Source organism: Syngnathus typhle, linkage group LG7 (assembly GCF_033458585.1).
Source record: "Syngnathus typhle isolate RoL2023-S1 ecotype Sweden linkage group LG7, RoL_Styp_1.0, whole genome shotgun sequence".
Lineage (NCBI taxonomy): Eukaryota > Metazoa > Chordata > Actinopteri > Syngnathiformes > Syngnathidae > Syngnathus > Syngnathus typhle.
Window position 1 is genome coordinate 9,871,690 of NC_083744.1, and position 22,286 is coordinate 9,893,975.

General features: G+C 40.6%; 1 protein-coding gene across 3 annotated transcripts; it reads left to right on the forward strand.

Moving 5' to 3' along the window:
• The first annotated feature begins 425 nt into the window (after positions 1-425).
• Positions 426-20,289, forward strand: osbpl5 (oxysterol binding protein-like 5). 3 transcript variants are annotated; one of them, XM_061283115.1, is made up of 23 exons: positions 426-623; positions 6,666-6,727; positions 8,456-8,613; positions 8,744-8,817; positions 10,047-10,127; positions 10,421-10,522; positions 10,637-10,840; positions 11,060-11,144; positions 11,399-11,561; positions 13,196-13,412; positions 13,524-13,708; positions 13,789-13,870; positions 14,296-14,394; positions 14,600-14,696; positions 15,041-15,139; positions 15,301-15,398; positions 15,472-15,561; positions 15,936-16,072; positions 16,283-16,462; positions 16,544-16,673; positions 16,897-17,011; positions 17,944-18,037; positions 18,367-20,289. In XM_061283115.1, exons 3-23 carry the CDS (start codon positions 8,478-8,480, stop codon positions 18,500-18,502), a joined length of 2,604 nt encoding a protein of 867 aa, XP_061139099.1. In that variant the 5' UTR covers positions 426-623; positions 6,666-6,727; positions 8,456-8,477; the 3' UTR covers positions 18,503-20,289. The 3 variants fall into 3 exon arrangements, with proteins under 3 accessions (XP_061139099.1, XP_061139098.1, XP_061139100.1); XM_061283114.1 differs by lacking the exon at positions 6,666-6,727; XM_061283116.1 differs by lacking the exons at positions 6,666-6,727; positions 16,897-17,011; positions 17,944-18,037; positions 18,367-20,289 and adding an exon at positions 16,747-16,890.
• Positions 20,290-22,286: the final 1,997 nt, after the last annotated feature.

Here is a 22,286-nt window from a genome sequence, read left to right on the forward strand (position 1 = left end):
TAGTCTCAGGTTCTGTTCTTATAATCATCATGACATAAGTGATTTGGCAATTATTATTCATCAAAACATGCTTATATGATAAAATAATGCTATTGTACAAACGCATTTTAACTGCCCGTTTTAAAATTCAAAGTTCACTGGACCTTGAGCGCAAAGATTTTTATTTTTTTTTGCAGCATCAGATGATGCAGTGCAGGTAATGTTGCCATAAATGCCATTGGGTACCTTTTTATGTTTACGTCCTTAAAAAACAAGTAAAATTCAGTGTATATATTTAATACATATGATATTTACATTGTTTTCGAAAAATAATTACATATGAAGCATCCACGGTCGTAGTCATGGTGTCGTGTAGTCAAAATAAAGATGTTGTGCGCTACTTTGGCCGTAGGGGGCGCCAATGCTCCCAGTGCAGTGGTAATGACACGGCGGTCCAAGCGGGCTTGGCAGTGAGTCGCCTCCAGCTCTGGAGTCTCCCTCCACGCTCTCCGTGTTGAGACCGAGCAACTTCTTCTCACCACAACGCTCCACCGATTTCGAGGCGGTTCCCGGCTCCATCCTTGTCGATATGACGCCGAACTGGGACGGGAGCTCGGAGACAACTGCATGAATCCTGAAACACAGTAAGTTTGCGTTTTTGAGGGCTTCCTTGCCGCATCACGTCGGTTGAGATAACTTGCTATTTTTAGCTAACGTTACTTGTATTTGTCGGAATAACGTGCGATTGGTCGTGTTATTGTCTGCAAAGTAAAGAGTACATTGATCGGCAAGTATTCGGACATTTTGCTCTTTGAAGCAACGATTATTTTTGCTAGTACTTAACGGTTCGCCGTTGCCGTTAGGAGGAATTCGCCCACTTTTGTGTGGTGCGGGGTAGGGCGCAGGCTAACGTGTCTAGCTTAGCGTTTGCGACTCCAAGTCGGGCTTCGCCACGTTAGCGAGCTAGCCGAGCTTCGTGCCCAGTTTTTTTTCTTGCTACACTGCCACTTGACAGAATGGCAGCCATAAACACTGTACTCGACCCTGGAAAGCAATGCGCGTCTCAAGTCCCATTGATGGCGTCTGTGTGTGGGCTTATCAACGTCAAATGGTCATATGAAGCCCTAAAAGGCACATGTGACAGAAAGAAGTCCCTCAACATGAACAGCAAGGATGAATGTGAGGAGGATAGTCCTCGTTCAAGATGATGCACGACTCGAGCTCACGATGCGCCAATGCAACGTGTGAAATCAAGTGGTTTGCCATGGCGAGGGATTCAAAGATCACATTGACTGGTTGGGAGACGTTCAAATTGTGTAATGTGGAGGCGTTGTCATTTTCGGATTTGGGGGTGTGAACAGAATATAAGCAGATTCCAAGTGGCAAATCTTGACCCTCCCCCCTGTTTTCATCAAGGGCAGTGTTTGGAGCTTTGTGGAACAATCTCGACTGTCTTTATGACAGTTAGTGGATATACCCTTTGTTTACACTATCATCGGATTACTTTGACACCCGGTGGCATCTTTGATGTGTTGATAAAAAGAAACATGCTGTACTAACTGTGTCATCCAGCTCCGCTCAGCCTCTCCCATTAGTGTTGACATAGATAAAAAGAGCATACAGAAATGTGGCTCTTATGTTAGAAGAAAATAACATTTTACTAATGGATTGTTCAATAGGCATTCGGTTGGTTGTGCCTTAAAGCATTTGAGGAGTGTAGTGCACTATTTCCTGTCTCTACTGCTGTTGATTTAGTCTGTACGTACTAGTTTGTTGGCTGAAGGAGGACAAGGGGATATGAACTGTTAGATGCTGAGCTGCCTCCATGCTGACCTCCGCTATTAAAGTCCTCCAGGCATCATTATTCTGCTTGAATTGAAATAAGGGTTTGGAACAGTCAATGAAGGATGAGCACAAAAAATTCAGTTGAAACCAGGTAATAAATTCAGTTTTAATTGGCTGAGCAAATTTGGCATTTTATAGTTCAGCCAGCTTGGCACAGATCGTACCATTTTCATCAACGACAGCGTAATAATATATATATTTAAATCAGGACATTAAAGTGACATTTCAATTAAGTTTGAACATTGTGTCAAAGATAAATAAAAAACAGAATAGAATGATTTACAAATCATGTGCAACCTATATTTAATTGAACACGCTCCAAGACAAGGTAGTTAATGTTCAAACTGAACTTTATTGTGTTTAGCAAATAATCATTAACTTGGAATTTTATGGCTGCAACATGTTTTTTAAAAAAAAAAAGCTGGAACAGGTGGCCATAAAGACTAATAAAGTTGAGGACTGGCTTCTACAGGTTTAGGTCTTCCCAGAGCTTGCTGATAGGCTGAGTGGCTCTCAAGGACCGGAATTGGGCATCCATGACATAGGCCCATTGATGACATCTGCAATTTCACCCTCCAACTGTTTGTAATCCAAGAGCAATAACGTCTTAAAGACTGGTTGTGATGTGTAATAATCTACTGGTGAATGACACTCGACACAAGTAGAATGTCATTCTGATGAGTAGTACTGACAGGCCAAAGGAAGTAGGTCAAACGATCAATAAAGATCTACCCTGCTGGTCTGTTACTTTATATACTGAACATCTAATGTCCTTTTAATGAAAGCTAACCCTCCATTAACAACACACACACACAAATATATATAGATATGTATGTGTGTGTATATATTTATAGCTTTAATAATGATTGACTTCTCCTGGCGTTGATCAGTTTACGCTAACGTCTGCTCTTGACGTGCGACGCTCTACCTTGCTCAGGCGGGGATTTTTAATGGTGTTGCTTCATAAGCCTATCAACTAGAACTCCGGCTTTGCTTGGCTGTTGGATGATAAATGAGGAGAGCGTGGTGGAGCAGATTGATGCTTAGTGAGAATTCGAAGAGCTCTTTGAGTCCTGTTTTGTGGTGGGTGATATCTGCTGTGTTTTAATCACTGCTTGGTGGAGCAAGCAGCAAGGCACAACAGATGTCCCAGCTTCCACGCTGCGCAGTGGTAAATACTTGAAAGACGCCATTTTCAAGCAGACACTCTGGAGCTGACCTCTCCACCCATGTCCCTGCTCTGAAACCAGCTGCAGCTTGTGTTGCTTGCCCTCTGTCACCCTTCACATTACAATTTCAATATATATACTTTAGACATACAGCGCAAGCTAAAAGTCTCTGTAAAGTGAGAGTAATTGATTTTAGATTTATTCTGCAATTTTGTAATTGGTGATCAGTTTGAAGGAGTAGGAAGTTAGCGTTTATCGCTATCGGTGGGGAAATCATTATCATCATTTAGTCATGCACTAAGAGCGAGAGGCGGGCCAGTTCAGTTTAGGTCTCATCTCTGCAAGCAGCCAATCATATTGGAGCGGGACATGCCCTGTTTAGAAGTCTGACAAAGAAAAGAAAAGCTCATTACCATGATGGACAGTTTTATCGGTTATTAAAACATATTAAAATACAACACGGTGGTAAACCGTCAAACTGGTAATTGGCTCGTGCACTTATCCCCCGGCTTTTTCCTCCATACCTTTTAAATACCTGTGCCGTTTCATGTGTATTTGTCACCAGCTTGCCTTGAAATATATTTGCTTATTTTACCAGCCATCCCAGAGAGCCACAAACATAAGGGTGAAATTGGCTTTTTTGCAAGCATAAGAAGGCATGTCACCCTACCCCCCCAACCCCCCCCCTCGCCACACACACAATTTTCTTTGCAGTCATCTGTAAAAAGCAATCTTGAAAGTGAATTGATTGTCATTTTAGTTCTCTAAGTAGCATTCTTTGCCAGGCTGTTCTGCCATGAAAGTTGTCATTTTATAAAATATGTTAATTGCACCTGAATGCTTCTGCTGTAAAATGCACCACAAAATCCTCTGCTCTTTTTCAAACTTTTACTTGACTCTTTATTGTAATACCGTGGTTGCGCTCGGGTTGTTTGTGGCTCAGCCTTGCAGTGTTCCTCCGTGACAATTGTTTCGCCTTCATGAGCATTGGAGAAATCTGCGCTGATATGTTCTATTTTGGATCCGTCCCACTGCCCCCAGAGAGCAAAGATCTAGCCATTGATATTGTGGAAAGATTCTTGTTGCTCTTTTTAGATGGTTAAGTACAGCTGTACACTATGTTGTTCATCCCCAAAGGTCCCTCTCTTTAAAATGTCCCATTTTTCCCACAGAAAAAAAAAGTCACGCATTTGAATGCATTGGGCAGTGGAAATAACATATTACACAATTAAAACAATGTAAACACCGTTGTAGAAGCCCATTACTTAACAGCCAATAATGTAAAAACAATCAAATTATTGTCAACTGTCTTAATAATGGAGTAATCGTTTAGAGCCAATCTGTCTGCTACTCCTTAGCCTTTGGGGTCATCTCAAAATGTAGTGAAAACGGAAACTCTTAGATGTTTTAGCGAACACATGAGATTACATTTTGTGGAAAAAGAGGTCACATGATCCACAAGGTTAATTTCAAGGTCATATCGGTCAAAAGGTAATGTCATTCAAATTACGAATTTTTAAAACTAGGGTGCTCCATCCAACCATGACTTGCCAATTGTTGAACTATAGGAATTGCTAATATTTCTTTCAATGAGTGGAAAGGATTACAAGAAATAAATTGTTGATGTTACAGGTTCGCACACACACATACACACACTTGAGCAAGTAACCTAATTACCCTTGAGGTTTGTTCCTAGGCTGCAGGTTATGTGGCATGTGTATTTTTAGAGCAATCTTGACGTCATACCTCCAATTATTATTATTTCATTTTTATGTCTTGAGAGATTGCCAAGCAATTTATGTAGCTTATAATCAATCAATAACCACTTCTCACCGATCTCGAGACAAATTTAAGGAGCTCATTTAGTATGGTTAAATCAGGGGTCTCAAATAGGGATTCTCAATAAGGCTTTGTTTTTTACACTGATAAGCGATATTTTCCTGTTCCTCCAGTCAAGCCAAGTAAAATGTATTTACATAGCCCTTAATCACAAAAACATCTCAAAGGGTTTCACATGCCTAAATCTGACAATTATTCTTGACATCCTCTGAGCTTAACCACCAGGAGGAAAAGGAAAAACTCACAACATCCCTACTGGGAAACAATCAGAAACGCAGATGGGAGGAAACATATACATTTTGTTATTTCAATGTAGCTATGAATTGGGCCACACCCGATAAGCCTAATGCACGATTAATCAATCACTAATAACAGAAAGGTATGCTGGCAAGCATATGTCCTCTGGCCTGCGATCTCTCTTGGTTTGCGATTGACGTCACTCGATATCAGTCTGCTACTACTCGACAGGTTACAGATAACAAAGCTTTGTGTTTAGCACAGTGAAGCGTGCCATTCTTATTAAATGAGTCATTGTTCGTCATTGTCGTTGGTATCAAACAAATTTGATGAACCGTATTCATTCAGTCTGAATGCTGCCTGAATTAGATTAGATGTTATAAGCCACTGTCAGCAAAAACAAAAAAACATTGCGGGTAGAAAATAACTTATTTTTGCTCCTGTTAAAATGGGGTGTTTTAATTTGAACTTTGCCAGTGTGGTACCTGTCTTTGTTTTGCTTCCTTTCAAAGCTAACAAAAGTTGGACGTTGTGTCAGCGGCTTCAGGAAGCAATGCACCACGGAAATTGCATATTTGCACTTGCATTCCTCTTGGCAAATCAAATGATTTTACTTTTGCCCTGTGTCTCAAGTAGTGTAGAGGAAGTGTGGCACTCCAGGCGACACCGGGAAGGAAGCACAGCACCCGCTTTCTGTAATTCTCACCTTTCAAGGTTCTCACTGATCATAGTTGTACTCTCTTGTCTCGACCGGCCTTGATTAAAAAAAAAAAAAAAAAATCCAGTGTCCGCCCTGTTCAAGACAGACTGAGTCAAAAATGCCTTCGATTTCGAGATGAAACAGAGACTCTTAAAAAGGCTGTTTCAAGAACTACAACACTATTTAATATGTATGACTAAACTGCATCTTCATACTTTGACTTGAATTTGAAACCAACTCTTTCAGTTAAATTAAAATACATCCGGCATCCTCTATTTGCAATTCTGCTTACAATTTGCATTTCAAAGATTTGTGAAAAATATTGTTTCAAGCCCCATTTACAGGCCATACAAAGATGGACTTTTATTTTTCTCCTATGACTTGCACAGAAGTTACTGCTACTTAGAACTCAGAAGACAACACATTTCATAAGGGCAACACATCAGCAGCTTTGGAATATGCTTGCAAACGACCAAACCTGCTTTGTTTAGTTCAAACTCACTCGACCTGCACCCAGCTGTGTGTTTAGTAAAACTTTAAATGCGATGATAAGTACATATTTGTATTCTGTTCATTGTTAAGAAGGTGAATGGTGTTGGTGTCAGTTGAAAATTTAGCCGCAATATCCTGACCATCATGGGGCGAGTCAACGTTCAAATATGGTATGTCTTTATTTGCAGCTTTACAGAGTTAGTAGTAGGCTACCAGCGGTGTGTGTACAGTTGGCAAATAGTCTCACAAAGGCACCTCCCTTAGGACTGGGCCTGGTGCTGGAAGAGTTGAGTCTCCTCTCCAGCCTCCTTAGTGAGGAGCATTTGAAGTGAGGATGTAATGCTCTCAGGACTTTGTGTTTCTAAGTGACGGCTTGTTTTGTGTTTGTGCATCCATCCCTACAGGTGAGACAGGTGGCTTTGACAAAAGCCTCTGGATGTGGTGTGTACTGCAACTCAGGTGAAAGGTAAGCTGAGCTCTCCCTTACTTGGCCACACTTACTTTCACACCTTAATAATTAAGATCAGATCAATTAGCTGTATTATGTTTTTATCCTCTATTGAAATTACTATTCTTTTCTGTTCATGTTAGACTTGCTTATTTGCCCGGTAACTTTGTTTACAAGGCATTTCTTGATGGATGCTCCTTCATTAGTGTGTTTATGTTTTACTCCAAGTACATTTCTATGATTTTTGCATTTAAAAGTTTGTCATTTTGTATAAATGCTGATGCCAGTGGTAATGTTTGTGATGCAGCAGACTTCAAAAATATCAATTTCACAGAACTAAGAAGAACTTATGTGTTCTTTATTTTGAATGAGAAGACAAGAAATGTTTGATTTTGTACAAGGACCTCTTGGATGGAGAGTACTTATTCATCTTGAATATGGTTGGAAAGCGTAATGACTATGTACGGCTTCTTTTTCAGCCATCTATCTTTAGAAGAGTATATTTTAGTGACTTCTGAAAAGATAATTGCACCGTTCGCCGTCTATATTTATGTCGCTGGTATCAAGTGTACAGGAGTCAGCTGAGTGTTGTCTGACTGTTATATGAAGAATATGGCATTTTTTAATTATTTCTTGGGGGCAGCCAATCCTTAAGACTAGATCCAAGGTGATTTAGGATAAGTGTGAATAATGCAATCTGACCAACATTTTCATCACAACAATGGACAAACAGTTTCTTAAAAAAATACCAAACAAACATAGTTCCGTGTTTACCCCTGACACAAGACTGTGTTCTCATACTCTGCAACCTTCCATTCTAAACTGGGTCATTGTCGACCATACTGACACTAACCTTCTGAACCATAGCACATTTACCCTCGGGGAGAGGGTATACCAATAGAGTAGGGTAAAGATGGCAAAGATTCAGCATGGTTTTGAGTCGCCACAGTCCTACAGAACAATGGCGGCCCTTTTTCAGTTCACTTTTGGCTGGAAGGCATTCTCTCCATTCAAATCCCTTAAATATACCTTCACTATTGGCAAGACCCAGAATAGAACATTACCACGTATCCTCCCACAGAGCAAAAAAGGAATTTCTCTCATGGTGTAGGCTTTACATGTGTAACTATCCTTTTGTCGTAGGGAAAAGCCCACGAAAAAAGCAGGATTTCTGTCATTTAGTACAAAGTACTTATAGGTACATATAATTCACAATTGAACCTATTTAAATATTGAGTAGTTTGTCAGTATTCTTGCAGAGAAATCTGAACATTATAGATTAAACAGCGACGGTGGCGTACATTGTTTGTTTTGAAAGTCCCAGATCACAGCACCTTTCGCCATCAAGATGTATCCTACAAGTCAATGTTGTCTTTTTAGATCCACGGCACTATGTTTGTGAATGTGTAGCAAGTCTCGAGACTCGGCTTTGTTGTAGCTGATTGGGAGCTTGGTGGAGTAGCATTTGCTATGGGCGCGGAGAGATCAAGAGGTGCAACACAAACCGTCTTTATTCACAGACAATGTGCAGTGTGATCAGCTTGTCACTAGCAATCGTGTCTGTGTGAGAATGACAAGTTAGTGTACAGTCATGTTTTTTTCGGTTGGAATGACAAAGGGTGGGAGTTTAATAGAACAGTCTGTGTGACGTTGTGACACAAATAAAATTGGTTCTTGTTTAAAAAAAAATATTGCGATAACTACATGCTATTTATACTTTGTCATTTTTATCTGCCCTTTCCACAGACAGGGTGAACTGATTGTTAGGATGAAGGAGGAGAGTTTGTACCACCGAAGGTTGTCGATGTCTCCAAATGCCTCTTCCCCACCCAAAATTGACCCCCGCATCCTCACACGAAACTTTTCTTATGGAGGAGACAACGATCTCTACAACCTCAGCTCAGGTAAGTTAGCCACAATCAAAAGACCTGAGCGACTATTCATCCGAAACGTGTGGCCCGGTCATGCTTTGACAATCTGTCAGATGACGGAATCCCTCAGTTCATGTGTCTGTGTGTTGTGGGTTCCCACCAGGCAGTGAGACAGACAGGCACGATATCTCCCTGATGACTAATGAACTTAGTCCTGCCCAGTCACCAGGCAGCAAGGTAAGAACACATAAGAGTTTCCCAAACAATTTTTTCTTGTTTTAATACCACCTGATCAATTGTTTAGGGTAAATTTGCAGGCCATTATTGTGGTTGGAAAAAAGTGTATTTTTGTCAAGGCCTCGAGGGAACCAGAGGCAAATTCAACCTTTGAGACCTGATGCTGCCCCTCGTGTTTCTGTGTTATTTGTGCCACTGTCTTAATTTGTTTTCAAGTCAGCTTGTCCCTCTCATTTGTCTTAATTGGATGCAAATATCAACAAGAATTGGTCAGTACATAATTGACTGGTGGCTAGAGGTTTTTGCCCGCTCATCTACGACCTAAAAGCGGAGGTGGCCTGGACATGAATAATTGCATCCTGGGTTGCCCCTTTGGCACGGCAGCTGAGCTTATAACTGACAGGGGCCCGCAGTTCTATTCAGAGCACAAGACAGCAGGTGCTAAGGTTCTGAGGGTGAAAATTCACCTCACTACAGCGTACCACCAACCTGGAGACATAATTTCATCATTCTAGGAAAGCCGCTCACGGACAGCAACTGGGCCACCCGTCTCCTGTGGGTCATGCTGGTTCCCCGCTCTGCCCCAAGGAGGACTTCCAGATCTCATCTGTGAAAGTTTATATTTTATGGTTGTTTTATGACCAGCCACTGCATGTCCCAGGGGAATTCCATCCGGATGCCATCCCCCCTTGGTCCACTTCATTGCGTCTTGTGATGTGGTGATTTTGTTCCCATTCCGATATTTGCTTCGTCCAGCCATTGGACCCCACCCACTGCACCCCCACTGGAGATAAACAAAAATATCTGTGGACCGCCTCAGACCTGTTTTTTGTGGCCATTGAGGTCCTGCTGAATATGTCGGGGGCACCCTTTCTTTGCAGTATTTGGGCTGGCACCAGCTCCTGACCCCTACCTGAACCCTGATCCCCCTACTGCTGATTGCAGCTGCTTCTGATGCTATAACCACTCTCCATCACATTGACTGGTTTTCTCTTGACACTGTTTATGCACTTTCTTTAATTCGGGGGGCGGTGTTGTGACCCCTAAAGGTGAGACATGTAACATTAAGGGAGGGGAGGATATTACAGAAGTTTCATGAAAGGGGTTAAAGGGAGTGATTTGTGCCGATAGTATAGAGAAATGACTCGCCTTTGTCTCCCTGTCTCATGACCGCATTGTTTGCTGCTTGACCATCATTAAAAGCCACTTCTCTTCCTTCTTTCCTCCAGTCTGAGTCTAGGATGTTTAATGGTCTAGAAAAGGACTGTCCCTCACCAACAGAAAAGCTTGCTCGGAAGGAGTCTCTTAAGGTTTGCACATGCATCATTCAGTATCATCATCCCCTCATTCCATATCTCATTCCATTCATAATTAAAAAAAAAATAAAACACACAAAAATATCTTATGCCAATTTCTCTTAGGTATTAGCTATAATAAATATGAATTCCACCCTAAAAAACTTCATTTGACTCTACCAACGTTTTTCAAATCACTGAATAAATGGTATTGTTTTATTGGATTCTGCATCCATCCAGAGTTGTCCTTAGTTTATGTACGAAGGGCATTGCTTAGATGATTTAGCTTTCATTTTCCTCTACAACAGGTCCAAAAGCAGAATTACCGTCAAGAAAAGAAGCGGGCTGCCAAAGAATTGTTCAGTGCTCTGAAAGACCCGAGCGTTGTCATTATGTCAGACTGGCTAAAGGTAAGGTTGCTGAAGCTATGCACTGTTTATTCTCTACTAGTGTCATGTGTTAACCATTTTGAGGGTGAGGTGCGAGTATTAAAATGTCACTCCGTTGCCTTTGTTATTTTTCAGATCCGTGGCTCTTTAAAGAGTTGGACCAAGCTGTGGTGTGCCCTGAAACCTGGTGTTCTTTTGATCTATAAGACCCCTAAAACTGACCACTGGGTTGGCACTGTCCTGCTGAGTTCCTGCAAGCTCATCGAGAGGCCCTCAAAGAAGGATGGGTTCTGCTTCAAGCTTTACCATCCACTGGACAAATCCATTTGGGCTGTCAAGGTCAGACATGTTTGTAGTCTGGGTGCCCCGATCGATCAGCCACCAATTGCTGATGGCTATGGTTACTGTAAATAGGCCTTGCTGGCTCAACCCCCTCCTTTTTGCTACATAAAACACGGTGGAAAAAAAACGTCATTAGATGTTCATTATAAGAATAAAACTAATACATTATTTGAAGAATGTTCATGTCCATGATCACGCTTTGATCTGAATGTGTAGGGTCCCAAAGGAGAGAATGTAGGCTCCATCACACAGCCTTTACCAAGCAACTACCTGATCTTCAGAGCATCCTCTGAGTCTGATGGTGAGTATGTGATGTCACTGTGAAAGCTCAATGTTTTTCTTCTTCAGATTATCTCTTTTAGACTAGAAGCAGAGTGAAGGTTTTAGGGACGCACACTGTAAATTGTATTCACATTTGTATTCATTTTGAGTGTATTGACCAAAAAAAAGGGAAAATACTTGAAGTGTCCCAAATTTTAGTATAAAAATTCCCCCATTTGAGCATTTCTTCAATGTATTGTACAATCTCTTCTTTAAACCTATTTGCCACTTCAGGCCGATGCTGGATGGATGCACTGGAGCTTGCTCTGAGTTGCTCCAGCCTCTACAAGCTAACAGCCAAGTCTGGAAAAGAAGGAGATATCAGCACAACTTCTGAGTCGTCCCACTTCCTCCATCTTCTGCAGTCTACCACACTAGCAGACACAGAGCTTTTGCAGTAAGTAATGACTCACTCATATTGCAGCATACTACACGGAAGTGATACATAACTCCGGTTATGTGGCACATTGGTGTGGCTCATCAGGTGTGTGTTGGTCGTTCAAATGTAAAGAACAAAAAACTCTTTGAGGGGCACCATGTTTCCACCTTTTGCCATGGCTGCAAAACCTTTCAAGGCCCAGATAGCACACCAAGTAAATTTTGGACTAAATTGCTCCAATTTGTGCCGGGAGAGTTTTTGTATGTGTGATTTTGCTCAGTAAATGTTGGCAGTTGCTGCTCTGTAGCCCATTCCAAATGAAAGTTAGCCCAGGTTTTACACTCTGCAGCAGTTGCATCATGCTTTGTACTTAATGTCCATTTGCATGCCATTATGTTTTTTGTAATGGTCTGCATTTTTGGCTTTTTTTGCATTATACTCTATCTGTTTGAATCCCTCAAGCTAGCCATTTCTCCACCCCTTTTTCTGTGGTTTCACATTGTATGACACAATCATCAAGCATCCTCCAGCCAATGACAAAAGCCAAATGAGTCACATGACTGAGAAGCAGGAAAGTCATGAAAAATGTGAGCTGTGTACCTTTTAGAAAGATTATCATATCAGCACACGTTAACAAACGCATACTGTAGGTATGTAGCACTTAAAAAAGCTTTTTTTTTCACAATCGTACACTAATTAGAACGCCAACTGCTCGTATATACTACATCTGGATTTACTGGTAATAACTAACTGAAGATTGTCACTGTGCCGATAAGTGTTTTGGATTTAAGGAACAGTTTGATGCCTCTGGCGCAGAACATTTTAGTGTTGGTGAGTTTGAGATTTGATTATTTATAGATTTTACTTTGTTCTGGAATGCGATCTTTCTGGTCTGTCAACTTGGTCGTTTGGTTTTCTCAATTATGGTTTTCTTGCTTTTTGTGATAAATCCCGTTCTTTGTTGATAAATCTTGGACTAGAGTGCAAGTCGACTTATTTCGTTTGAGTATGTGTATTTGTGTTCTTGTCTTGAAAGGGGTCACAGTTTGTGAAAAGGCTGGGGCCCAGCAGAGGCACGGACCTCCAATGACAGTCCGTAAATTGGCTTTTCATTTGGATTTGCTCCTACCTTTTTGGACACTTACAAAGATTTGACTATAATTGTTATATTCCAAGTACCTATTACTATTTATATCGTAACACTAATCGGTGTCTTTTAAATCAATCAAATTTAAATTTTTTGAATCCTATACACTTGTAAGAATGTCCAACAGTGACATCTAGCGGCTGTATGAGTCCAATATAGTAAAGGAACACAAAATACAAACACACTTAAATACACTGTGTTGTGGAAAACATAGTTTTTAATGATTCATTTTTATTTGAGAAGAATTTGAATAAGGGTCCAGAATGAGTGTGTTCCAAATACAAATCACACTGCTTAGCCTCCCTGGCTACGTGGAATCTCAGATTCAAAAGAGCAGCATTATTTGTCCTTACTGTGGAAAAGCAGACCAGAGTTATGCTTTCAAAATGCTCCTTGTCAGGGCTGTTTACAGCTGTCCGTGTGTGAGGCGGCCAAAAGTAGCCTGCAAAATGTTTAAAGAGTCGTTAAAGTGTGACTGATCTTGATGTTACTCTGTTCCTAAAAGGTTGAATGAGTCTGAGCTGCTGGGCAATCACCACATGGACCATGACGGATTTTCTGACAAGTCAGAGCGTGATGGTCACGATGACTGGGACGCCTCTGCAATTGATAATGGAGGAAGGTTGACAGAGGAGAGTGACATGGACCAATCAGATGAACTGATTTCTCCCGTGCCACAGGGTACAATTTATGTCGAGGAGGGCACAGAAGAGATGGCTGAGGTGAGAGCTCATGTACACAAAGTGTCTCTTCTTGTCTGCATTACAATTTTGTTCACAAACTTGCAGCTATGATTGAGGAACTTATGTCCAGGTATGTTTTGTGTTTCTCAGGCTGGGGAATCATCCCAAGTTGAGACTGTTTCAGAGGAAAACAAGGGTATGATCTGGGGTATTTTGAAGCAGCTGCGACCGGGCATGGACCTCTCAAAGGTGGTCCTGCCTACATTCATCTTGGAGCCTCGCTCCTTCCTGGACAAGCTATCAGACTACTACTATCACGCTGACCTGCTCTCACAGTCAGTATTGCTGTATACCTGTAACATAATTTCTGATATACTTTCTTGTCGCACTATTTAATGATTACTAACTCCCTTAGAGCGGCACAGGAGGACAGTGCATATGGCCGAATGAAGCAAGTAGTCAGATGGTACTTGTCTGGTTTTTACAAGAAGCCTAAGGTAAGGCATGTTTCAGGTTAGATTATTTTTACCCTATTGGCTTATGTAGAAGACAACCTTAAAGTCCAGCATCTGGGACAAGAAACTGTAAATGACAAGATGGTCTAATATTTGTTTACATGAAAGTTTAACAGTAAAGCGACTAATATTTGAAATTCAAACAACATTCGCATTTTAATTCACTTTACTAACACTATTATGAATAACACCAGTCTGTGGAATATATTATGACCTACAACCTATTGGTCCTGTTAATGTTTTGGAAATCGTTTGCGTTTGTAGCCGCATACATTCCAATAAAGTTAATGATAATGTTTATGCTCCTAAGTTAAATGTATGATTGCCTCAGAACACAGTTGTAAAATAAGTTACAGATGTGTTGGTCAATTCATGGAAATATTCCTTCCTGATTGCATCTTCTCTAGGGTCTGAAGAAGCCTTACAATCCAATATTGGGGGAAACGTTTCGCTGCTGTTGGCCTCATCCCCAAAGTGAAGGCTGCACTTTCTACATAGCTGAACAGGTGAAAACCTCCAAACTTGTACACTTGAATCTGGAAACAGGAAGTCAAATAGGTTGCGAAATTCTGCAAAACCACTTGAAATTCAAACAACGTTCACGTGCATGCACTTTCGCAAATGTAACAAGTTTGAAACTGGAGTCTGGACAGCCGCGTTTTTACTCTGCAGCTCACAATGCCAGTGTCACAAATTTGTTTCTTTTTCCAGGTTTCGCACCATCCGCCCATTTCTGCCTTTTATGTCTGCAACAGGAAAGATGGGTTTTCCATCAGTGGAAGCATCTTGGCAAAGTCCAAATTCTATGGTATGTAGTATACACAGTGTTCTTTTCAATGCTTGATAATCATGCATGACCAACATAAGCAGAATACCAACTTTCTCTTACACCATTCCCTCCTGCATTTTGATAGCAATTAGCAGTTGTTCAAAATTAAACATAGTCTGAGTACATGATTTGTTTTCCTCGTCATACTGCATTTATTTTAGTACATTGTCATTATATTTATGTTTCATCTCATTTATTTTCCATTTAATCAGTAACATTTGAACCGCTTTTACACTTTGTAGTGACTGAATTTATGCTTCAAAAGAAGGTTAGGCGCAAATGTTAACATTAACTAACTTGTACTCTTCTGCTCTGTTGTATAGGTAACTCTCTGTCTGCTATCCTGGATGGCAAAGCGAGACTGCTCTTTCTGAGCAGGGAGGAGGAGTATGTCATCACAATGCCCTACGCTCATTGCAAAGGTAACTAACTGTCCACTTCCACGTAGTTATTTCACTTCATACAACATTTAGAGCTGCATAAGTTGGGAAGAATATATGACACTGCCTGTGAAAAAGTAGGTTTTCAGCTTGCACATTGTGAGATGAAGTTCTAACATGCACTGGATGTCTGTCCGCGAAAGGTATCCTGTATGGGACGATGACGCTAGAGCTGGGTGGAAAGGTTACCATTGAGTGTGAGAAAAACAAGTGTTTCACTGAGCTGGAGTTCAAGTTAAAGGTACATTGGCAACATCCGCTGTTTCATTTAGAGCTTCATGGTCTGCATTAGTTATTTTGCTTGCTGCATGCAGCCGTTCCTGGGAGGCGCCTCTTCCGTGAATCAGATCAGTGGCAAGATCCTTGTGGGGGATGAGCTCGCTGCCACTGTAGATGGACATTGGGTATAAAAAGCTTTCTCTTTTTTTAAACGTGTTTTTCCCCAAACCCTTGGGTATGACAATGATTCATTGATTTGTAGATTTTGAAATATCATTTATTATTTCAAAAGTATACATAGAACCAGGGATCACCTACCTATGGTACAACCAAGTTGCTCCCAAGAATCTCATGACGTTCGAGGGCCTGTTCGAAAAGTAGCTCAGCAGTCAAATTAAATTGCGGCTATGATGATTATTAGATAATTGTTGTTCAGTGCCCTAACAAACTAAATTATAAGTATTAATATAAATTGAAAATGTGTTCTTGTTTCTTTACTTATTTATCAATTATTGATTTCCTGTCTTTCGTGACAATTGGTTTGACATTTTGTAATTAGGACGGTGAGGTTTTTATTCAAGAGAAGCGCTCCGGACAGCAGGCAACCTTGTGGAACCCGAGCCCAGAAGTCCGCAGCAGTCGTCTCAAGAGACGTGTTGTCCTCTTTGACCAGCAGGGAGAGTTTGAGTCTGAAAGGTAAATCAGGTCTTTCAGTAGAAGATTAAAATGATCAAATGGCTTTTTCCTCACAATTTTATCGATGTAGATCTTGGCGATCTAATTTAAATGGCTTAACATTAGTTATTATTTTACCTCATCTATGGTCATCAGTTAGGTTACATTTATATCCATGTCCCGAATTGTCCTTCAGTATGTGTTTTTCAGTTGTGTTTCCCTCACTTACAGGCTGTGGCAGCACGTGACTCGAGCAATTACAGAGCGTGACCAGGTTCAAGCCACACAGGAAAAGTTTGTGCTTGAAGAAGCTCAGCGCAAAGAGTCCAGGGAGCGGGGAGACAAACCCTGGACCCCACGACTTTTCTGTCAGGACCCAGTGACCTCAGAGTGGACCTACAAGCATGTGGAGTAAGAACTTTGAAACCTTTCAGTCTCTTCATTTTTAGGTTCACACCTGTTGAATGACCAGTCCCGTAATGTTTGCTTTAGAGCCGAGCCATGGGAGGCAGAGCGTTGTCTGGTTCAGTTTGAGAGAGATGGAGTCATTCAAACGTTGGAGAAAACGCAGAGACAGCACAATGGACTCTCTTACAGGGACAGCTGGCCCAGCCAACGCAAGGTTACTTAGTCGCCCACCTTTACACATTTGTTAAAGCTCATTACAATTTTGAATGAGTAAATATTATTTTTAGAGACCTAAAGATAGAGACCAACAAGTCATGGTGACCTCAACTGGCTGCATTATCAATTTAAGTACCTTGTGTAGCCAAATTTTACATGTACACTGTGCGGTATCCAACTAATCCTAATGGCAACTGAGCTATAAAATCTTATTTTTTCAGGCTAAAGTGAATGGGACACACAGGAAAGCCAGCAGTCAGCCATCCAGCTGCAGCCAGAACACCGAGAGCAGCGGCAGCACCCCAGAACCGACACACGAGTCCTCTGATAATGAGGGTGAGGCGCTAACACACCCCATAGGCTGCCATGGCCATGACCCGGCAATCGAGGCGGAAATTTTGATACTTGTTACGTAGATACAACATTTTTAGATCATTTGACACTCCTCCACAATTCATTTATATTACTGTATATATAAAAAAACAAATGTATCATTGATCTGAATTCAAACTCTAAATCTGGCTGTCAAGTAGAGACTGTTTAGTTAAAAAAGAGCACACAATAACAATCACTTAGGTGCGACATAGAGAAACAATGTGCATGTGCACGTGTGGTCTAATGTCAAGTCAGCGCTTTAAAGATGCTGTTTTGATTTTTTTTTTAACCTTATTATTATTGTCACTGTGAACAATATTTCATGGAACATATACCTGTTTAGTCTTATTTCGAATTACAGGCATTCCTCGGTTTACGATGGTACGACCTACGACGTTTCAAGGTTCTGAACTAGTTTGAGCAGTAGAGTAGTCGTCACACAAAACAAAAAGGCACATTCAAATACTGATGTACATTTTTTTCCATTTCATTGTTTTATGTTATTTCAATCATTTACTGTAATGAAGACTCTGCGACTGCATTAGCGATGGATTACTGCACTTTATAACGTTGAAGTAGAACTTCAGGTTATGTTGCTATCCTGAAGTTTTTGTGAATAGGAGAACAACCTAATCTGTCCCGATTAGATTTTGCTGTTGATAATTTTCATTTATATATATTTTTTCCCTATCACAAAGACCAATTTTCATCCATGTTTTTCAATTCATTGTGACCAATGAAAAAATTCTTAACTAATCTGATAGGTTGAGTCGTGTTGAAGTCAGCCAATGTCTATGGTCGTTAAGTTTGTTTTTTGCTTAGTATTTTATAAGATTTTGTTGTGTTATTGTTAGATGTTGTCATTGACTATTGTTTATATTTGAAACCATCAGAGTTCTCAAACCACTGTGCACGCTGCAGTAAGGACATGGCTCTCCTCCAGACCTCCATCACTTCCATACAGAAGACACAGCAAGATATTCAGAGGTGATACAACTCACAACAGCAATGTTTTTGCTATTTTACTAGAGGGGTACACATACTGATTTGAACATCTTAATCGTTTTTTAAAACACGAGAACCCACACGATAATTACTATGCATTATGCTTCCGCTCGATAAAATGGAAATCATTTTCCTTTCGTTTGCATGCGAGGAGTCGGAAAAAATGGGTGTTGACCATGCACGCACGCACACACACGTACGTAAGGATTTCCAAGTGGAAAGAGTTTGTTGTTCCCTGAGCAATTTCATTAGTGTTTCTTTGGATGTCTGTGTTTATTTTCATTAAAAACACACCTTGCCTGTCTTTGTAGGAACCTGGCCGCTCTGAGTCGCCAGCTCGCTCAGCAGAGGGCAGCAGACAACAGTGTGTCATGGATGAGTCGGCACTGTGTGATCGTCTGTTTGGTGCTCCTCTCACATGTTTTCCTCCGCTACTTCTACGCCTGAGAAACTCGGGTCTCCGTCCAGCCCTGATCTGAGATTTGATCCCTCCCACAAGCACAAACTAATCAACTGGGCGGGCCCAGAACTCAGACGAGAGTTGGGTGAGGGACTTGTCCTATTCTTTTTCTTATATGGAGTGGCTTAGCATGAACATTATAGCAATAAACACAGCCAATGCCTGTCAGACATCTTCAGATAGAAATGACTCCCCCCCCCCACTGAGTGTAGCCAAATTGAAAGAGCACCGGCACCCACGCACTTTGGACAGGAGATGAGGGATGACAGAAAGGGTCTTTCAATACAAAAAAAATGTATAAGTTGTACAATGAAGAATGATTTGTAAGAGACCACCACCATCCCTTAGTGTCTTTATCGACTTGCCCTGCAATACTGTCTATCTGTGAATGTGTTTGTGTGTTGTTTGTATAAATCGTAGGCCCTACACGCGCTGGTAGATCACCGCGCCAAAGTTTCGTACAACTTCCACTCCAGAAATTGGGCCTTAAAACCGCTGATGCCAAAAAAGGAAAACACGTCACATACAAATGAACAAAGGAACATCTTTCAACAGTGCAATTTAGTGTTTTGTATTTACTGTAGGCACACATCAGCTCTGTCTCGTCTTGTAATGACAATAATTTTACCAAAACAGTATTTATAATCCGAAAAGACAAAGAGTTATTGTTTACAGGGAGCACTGTGTGTATTTCTAGTGACACATACTAAGTGTAGGAAGAATGGCTAATGTGGGTCAAGACTGAGAGCCATACAAAGTGTCTTTATATTTGTGTGCCTGCTGTGGCACAATGGATGGGACGATTGCGTAGCACTGTTTGCTTAATGCTTTGTGTGGATGCCTCCTACTTAGCATCCAGACAGGTCTACAGTTTGACATTCTGGTTTTTAAATCACAATTGTCTGACCAAGTTACCATTTCACTCATCCGTAAAGATGATCTACAAATGCACTTAACACTCTTGTAACCCAGAATTATCATCAACCTTTGTATGATTTGATCTGTTGCTCCAGTTAACTAGATGTCTGCAATAGATGGGTTAAGCAGCATGCAACTCAAATAACCTGTAATGGTCATCTACTTTTTTTTTTTTAATGTCAAGTTGCCCACGGTGGAAACTGGCTAACAATGTTTCTCACAATCCCCAGATACTAGTTTGTTTAATGAGCGTTTGGAGTTCATCTTGGTCCGAAACAAGTGACTTTGGAAATGTAAAAAATTAATGATTTGGTTGTATTTGTTCTTTTAAAAGGTATGTACATATTTGTCTGCAGTGCTTTTGTGCTCTGTGATAAAAAGAAATTTCAGAATGTATTTATTGTGTGATTTTACCCCCTTGGTAACTAAAGTAATGTTGAATCTTCGGGACCAGGGATGACAATCTTGCTCCCAGAGTTGCGTGCTCTTCTCATGTATGTATTTTAGTTTGTGAGAAAGCCATTGAGCTAAACGCAAAGCTATGTCTGTGACTTTGTTTGTTTTGAGCATTTTCTAACATTTCAGTTCAGTGCCCAGTTTGTAACACTTCAGTCCAGTGCCAGAACTGATCTACCCAACGGGAGCAAATTTTAGCGATGAAAGTCGACTCTGAATGAATGATTTTGTGTACTTTTTTCCATTATTTTCCTGTTTTTATACTCGATCACCAATTTCCGGGATTGTATATGCCACTTACTTTTGTTATATTGAACAAGAACTCAATGATGCCCGTTTCTTTTTTTCATTCACACTTGTTGCACACTGTAGCACTACAGTAAAACAGTTTTAACCCTAACACTGCCTTGTTTCTTTAATAATGTTTGACTGTCAAAATGTTGTGCCTCTAAAATGGTATGAACTGTAACTGATTATTAGTAATTAGTTCAAAGCTCATCATTTGTTGAAACAATCAGATTCAACCAAAATACACAGGGCATTCGTGAAAGCGGAGTAAGTTTCAAATTATTGGGCTTCTTCCCCTATAAGACAAGATAAATGGACAAACAGGCAGACAGACAGTGGTCAAATGATTTAACATGCATTTGGTGAGTTAACTGCATCTGTAGTTGTGCATGTGGAACGCATCCGCTCGTGGGTGATTGTTGTCTCCTGAGCCTGTCCCTTGCAGTGATTTCTAAATGATGATACCAGAGTCATACACATGGTGGAATCCTCTTCCAGGTTTGTGGAAGTGGGCAAGAGGATGAGGATGCTTTTAATTTTCTAAACTTTGAATCGGGTCTGTTTGATCTGCAACACGGAAAGAGGGTTAATTCTCTGCTTCTTCGAGAGACATGTTGCCTATGATCTCAATGGTTCCCAAAATATTTTCCTCTCACATGCGTTTGTGAAGGTGCTGCAGAAATGTGTGACCACAGCCAGCTTCATTAGTGTAATAAAAAAATAAAATGTAATTTAGTTACATTACTGGTAACTTGACTTTAAAAGTAATTAACATACCAGGTATGTTGGTTTTTATTTACCATAGACACACAATATAAAATAAAAGGTTTTTTTTACCCGTTGTATTTAACTTTTATAATAACTGTTTTTATAATGGAATGGTAGAATGTTACATTTAATATGCATTGTTTACAAACTATGCTTCCCCTGTCATCATGGAAAGGGTAAAAACAAATTCCATTGTTTTTATTATAAAGACATTTTCCTATTAATTTCAATAATTTTGTATCATTTTGAAGTGCCTCCCCAGTCATTAACGTCACTGTCAAACCACTATTCCATTCTAAATGTGTCAGTGTGTTAAGCACTTCCGTTAGTGGTCTTGGGATGTTTTGAGTCACTGTGCTGGAAAAGCTTTGTCTACACTGTCCATATTTTTTTTAATTATATATACCTTCTACTTCTTAAAATCTTTACCCCCTTCCCCGCATGCGTGTGTGTGTGTATATGTTAAGTGTACTGCTGCTAACACAGGAGTTTCCCCATTGAGGGAATAATAAAGGATTATCTTATCTTATCTTATCTTAAAAATGTTGTTTTTGTTTGTCTTTGTGCCAAGGTAAGAAAAGCTAACTGTTTTATTTGGGTCCCAAACTGCTTTCTTTTACTGTGGTCTAGGTCCCCCCTCCTCAGCCTGATCTAAGTGGGAGGCCAGCCGCACCGAGGTGTGCTTCGGCATTTGTTTTGGACTCTGTCAGCATTATTGTTTGCTCATTTCCAGCTCGTGCAAACCCATCTCGAAAAAGCCAGACTGCTGTTTGAGTCAAGGCAGAGGACTTGTTGGGACATGTCTTCCACTAAAGAGTAGTAGTAGGATGGAAAGGGGGGTGGGGGGAGTCTGGCTGAGTGTTTGTCAGTGTGTCTCTTGATCCAACTTGCCTGCAGCGTGTTTCACATGTAGAGGCAAGATTCTTTGCTGGTAGCTTGAAAAGACGGCCGGCGCACATCGCCTGTAATGATTACTCATGGGTCATAAGACCCATTCGAAAGACAAATCACACCTTTTCTTTTCTATGGACTCCATTTATCCTTACCACACACACTCAAACAATATTGAGATTATGGAATAATTGCTAACGTTTGCTTCACAGTTGAATCCTGGGTTTGTATTCTGACTCACAAACTCCTGTGTGGAGTTTGGGTGTTTTCCCACATGCTTCCTTCCACATGCATGTTAGATAATTGAGGAGTGTCAATTGCACATAAGTGACCTTTGACCTGTCCACCTTTTGAATAGTGCTTTGTCTATATGTGCACTGCGATTGTCTGGCAACCAGTCCAGGGTGTGAATGTGAGTATGAATGTTTTGTTTTTTTTTTATACATATAT

Bases quoted from the DNA above. Each gene is read 5' to 3' on its own strand.
- osbpl5 (XM_061283114.1), top strand. The intron at 11,562-13,195 runs GTAAGTAATGAC...TGTTCCTAAAAG, and splicing joins GCAGACACAGAGCTTTTGCA to GTTGAATGAGTCTGAGCTGC. The intron at 13,709-13,788 runs GTCAGTATTGCT...TAACTCCCTTAG, and splicing joins CACGCTGACCTGCTCTCACA to AGCGGCACAGGAGGACAGTG.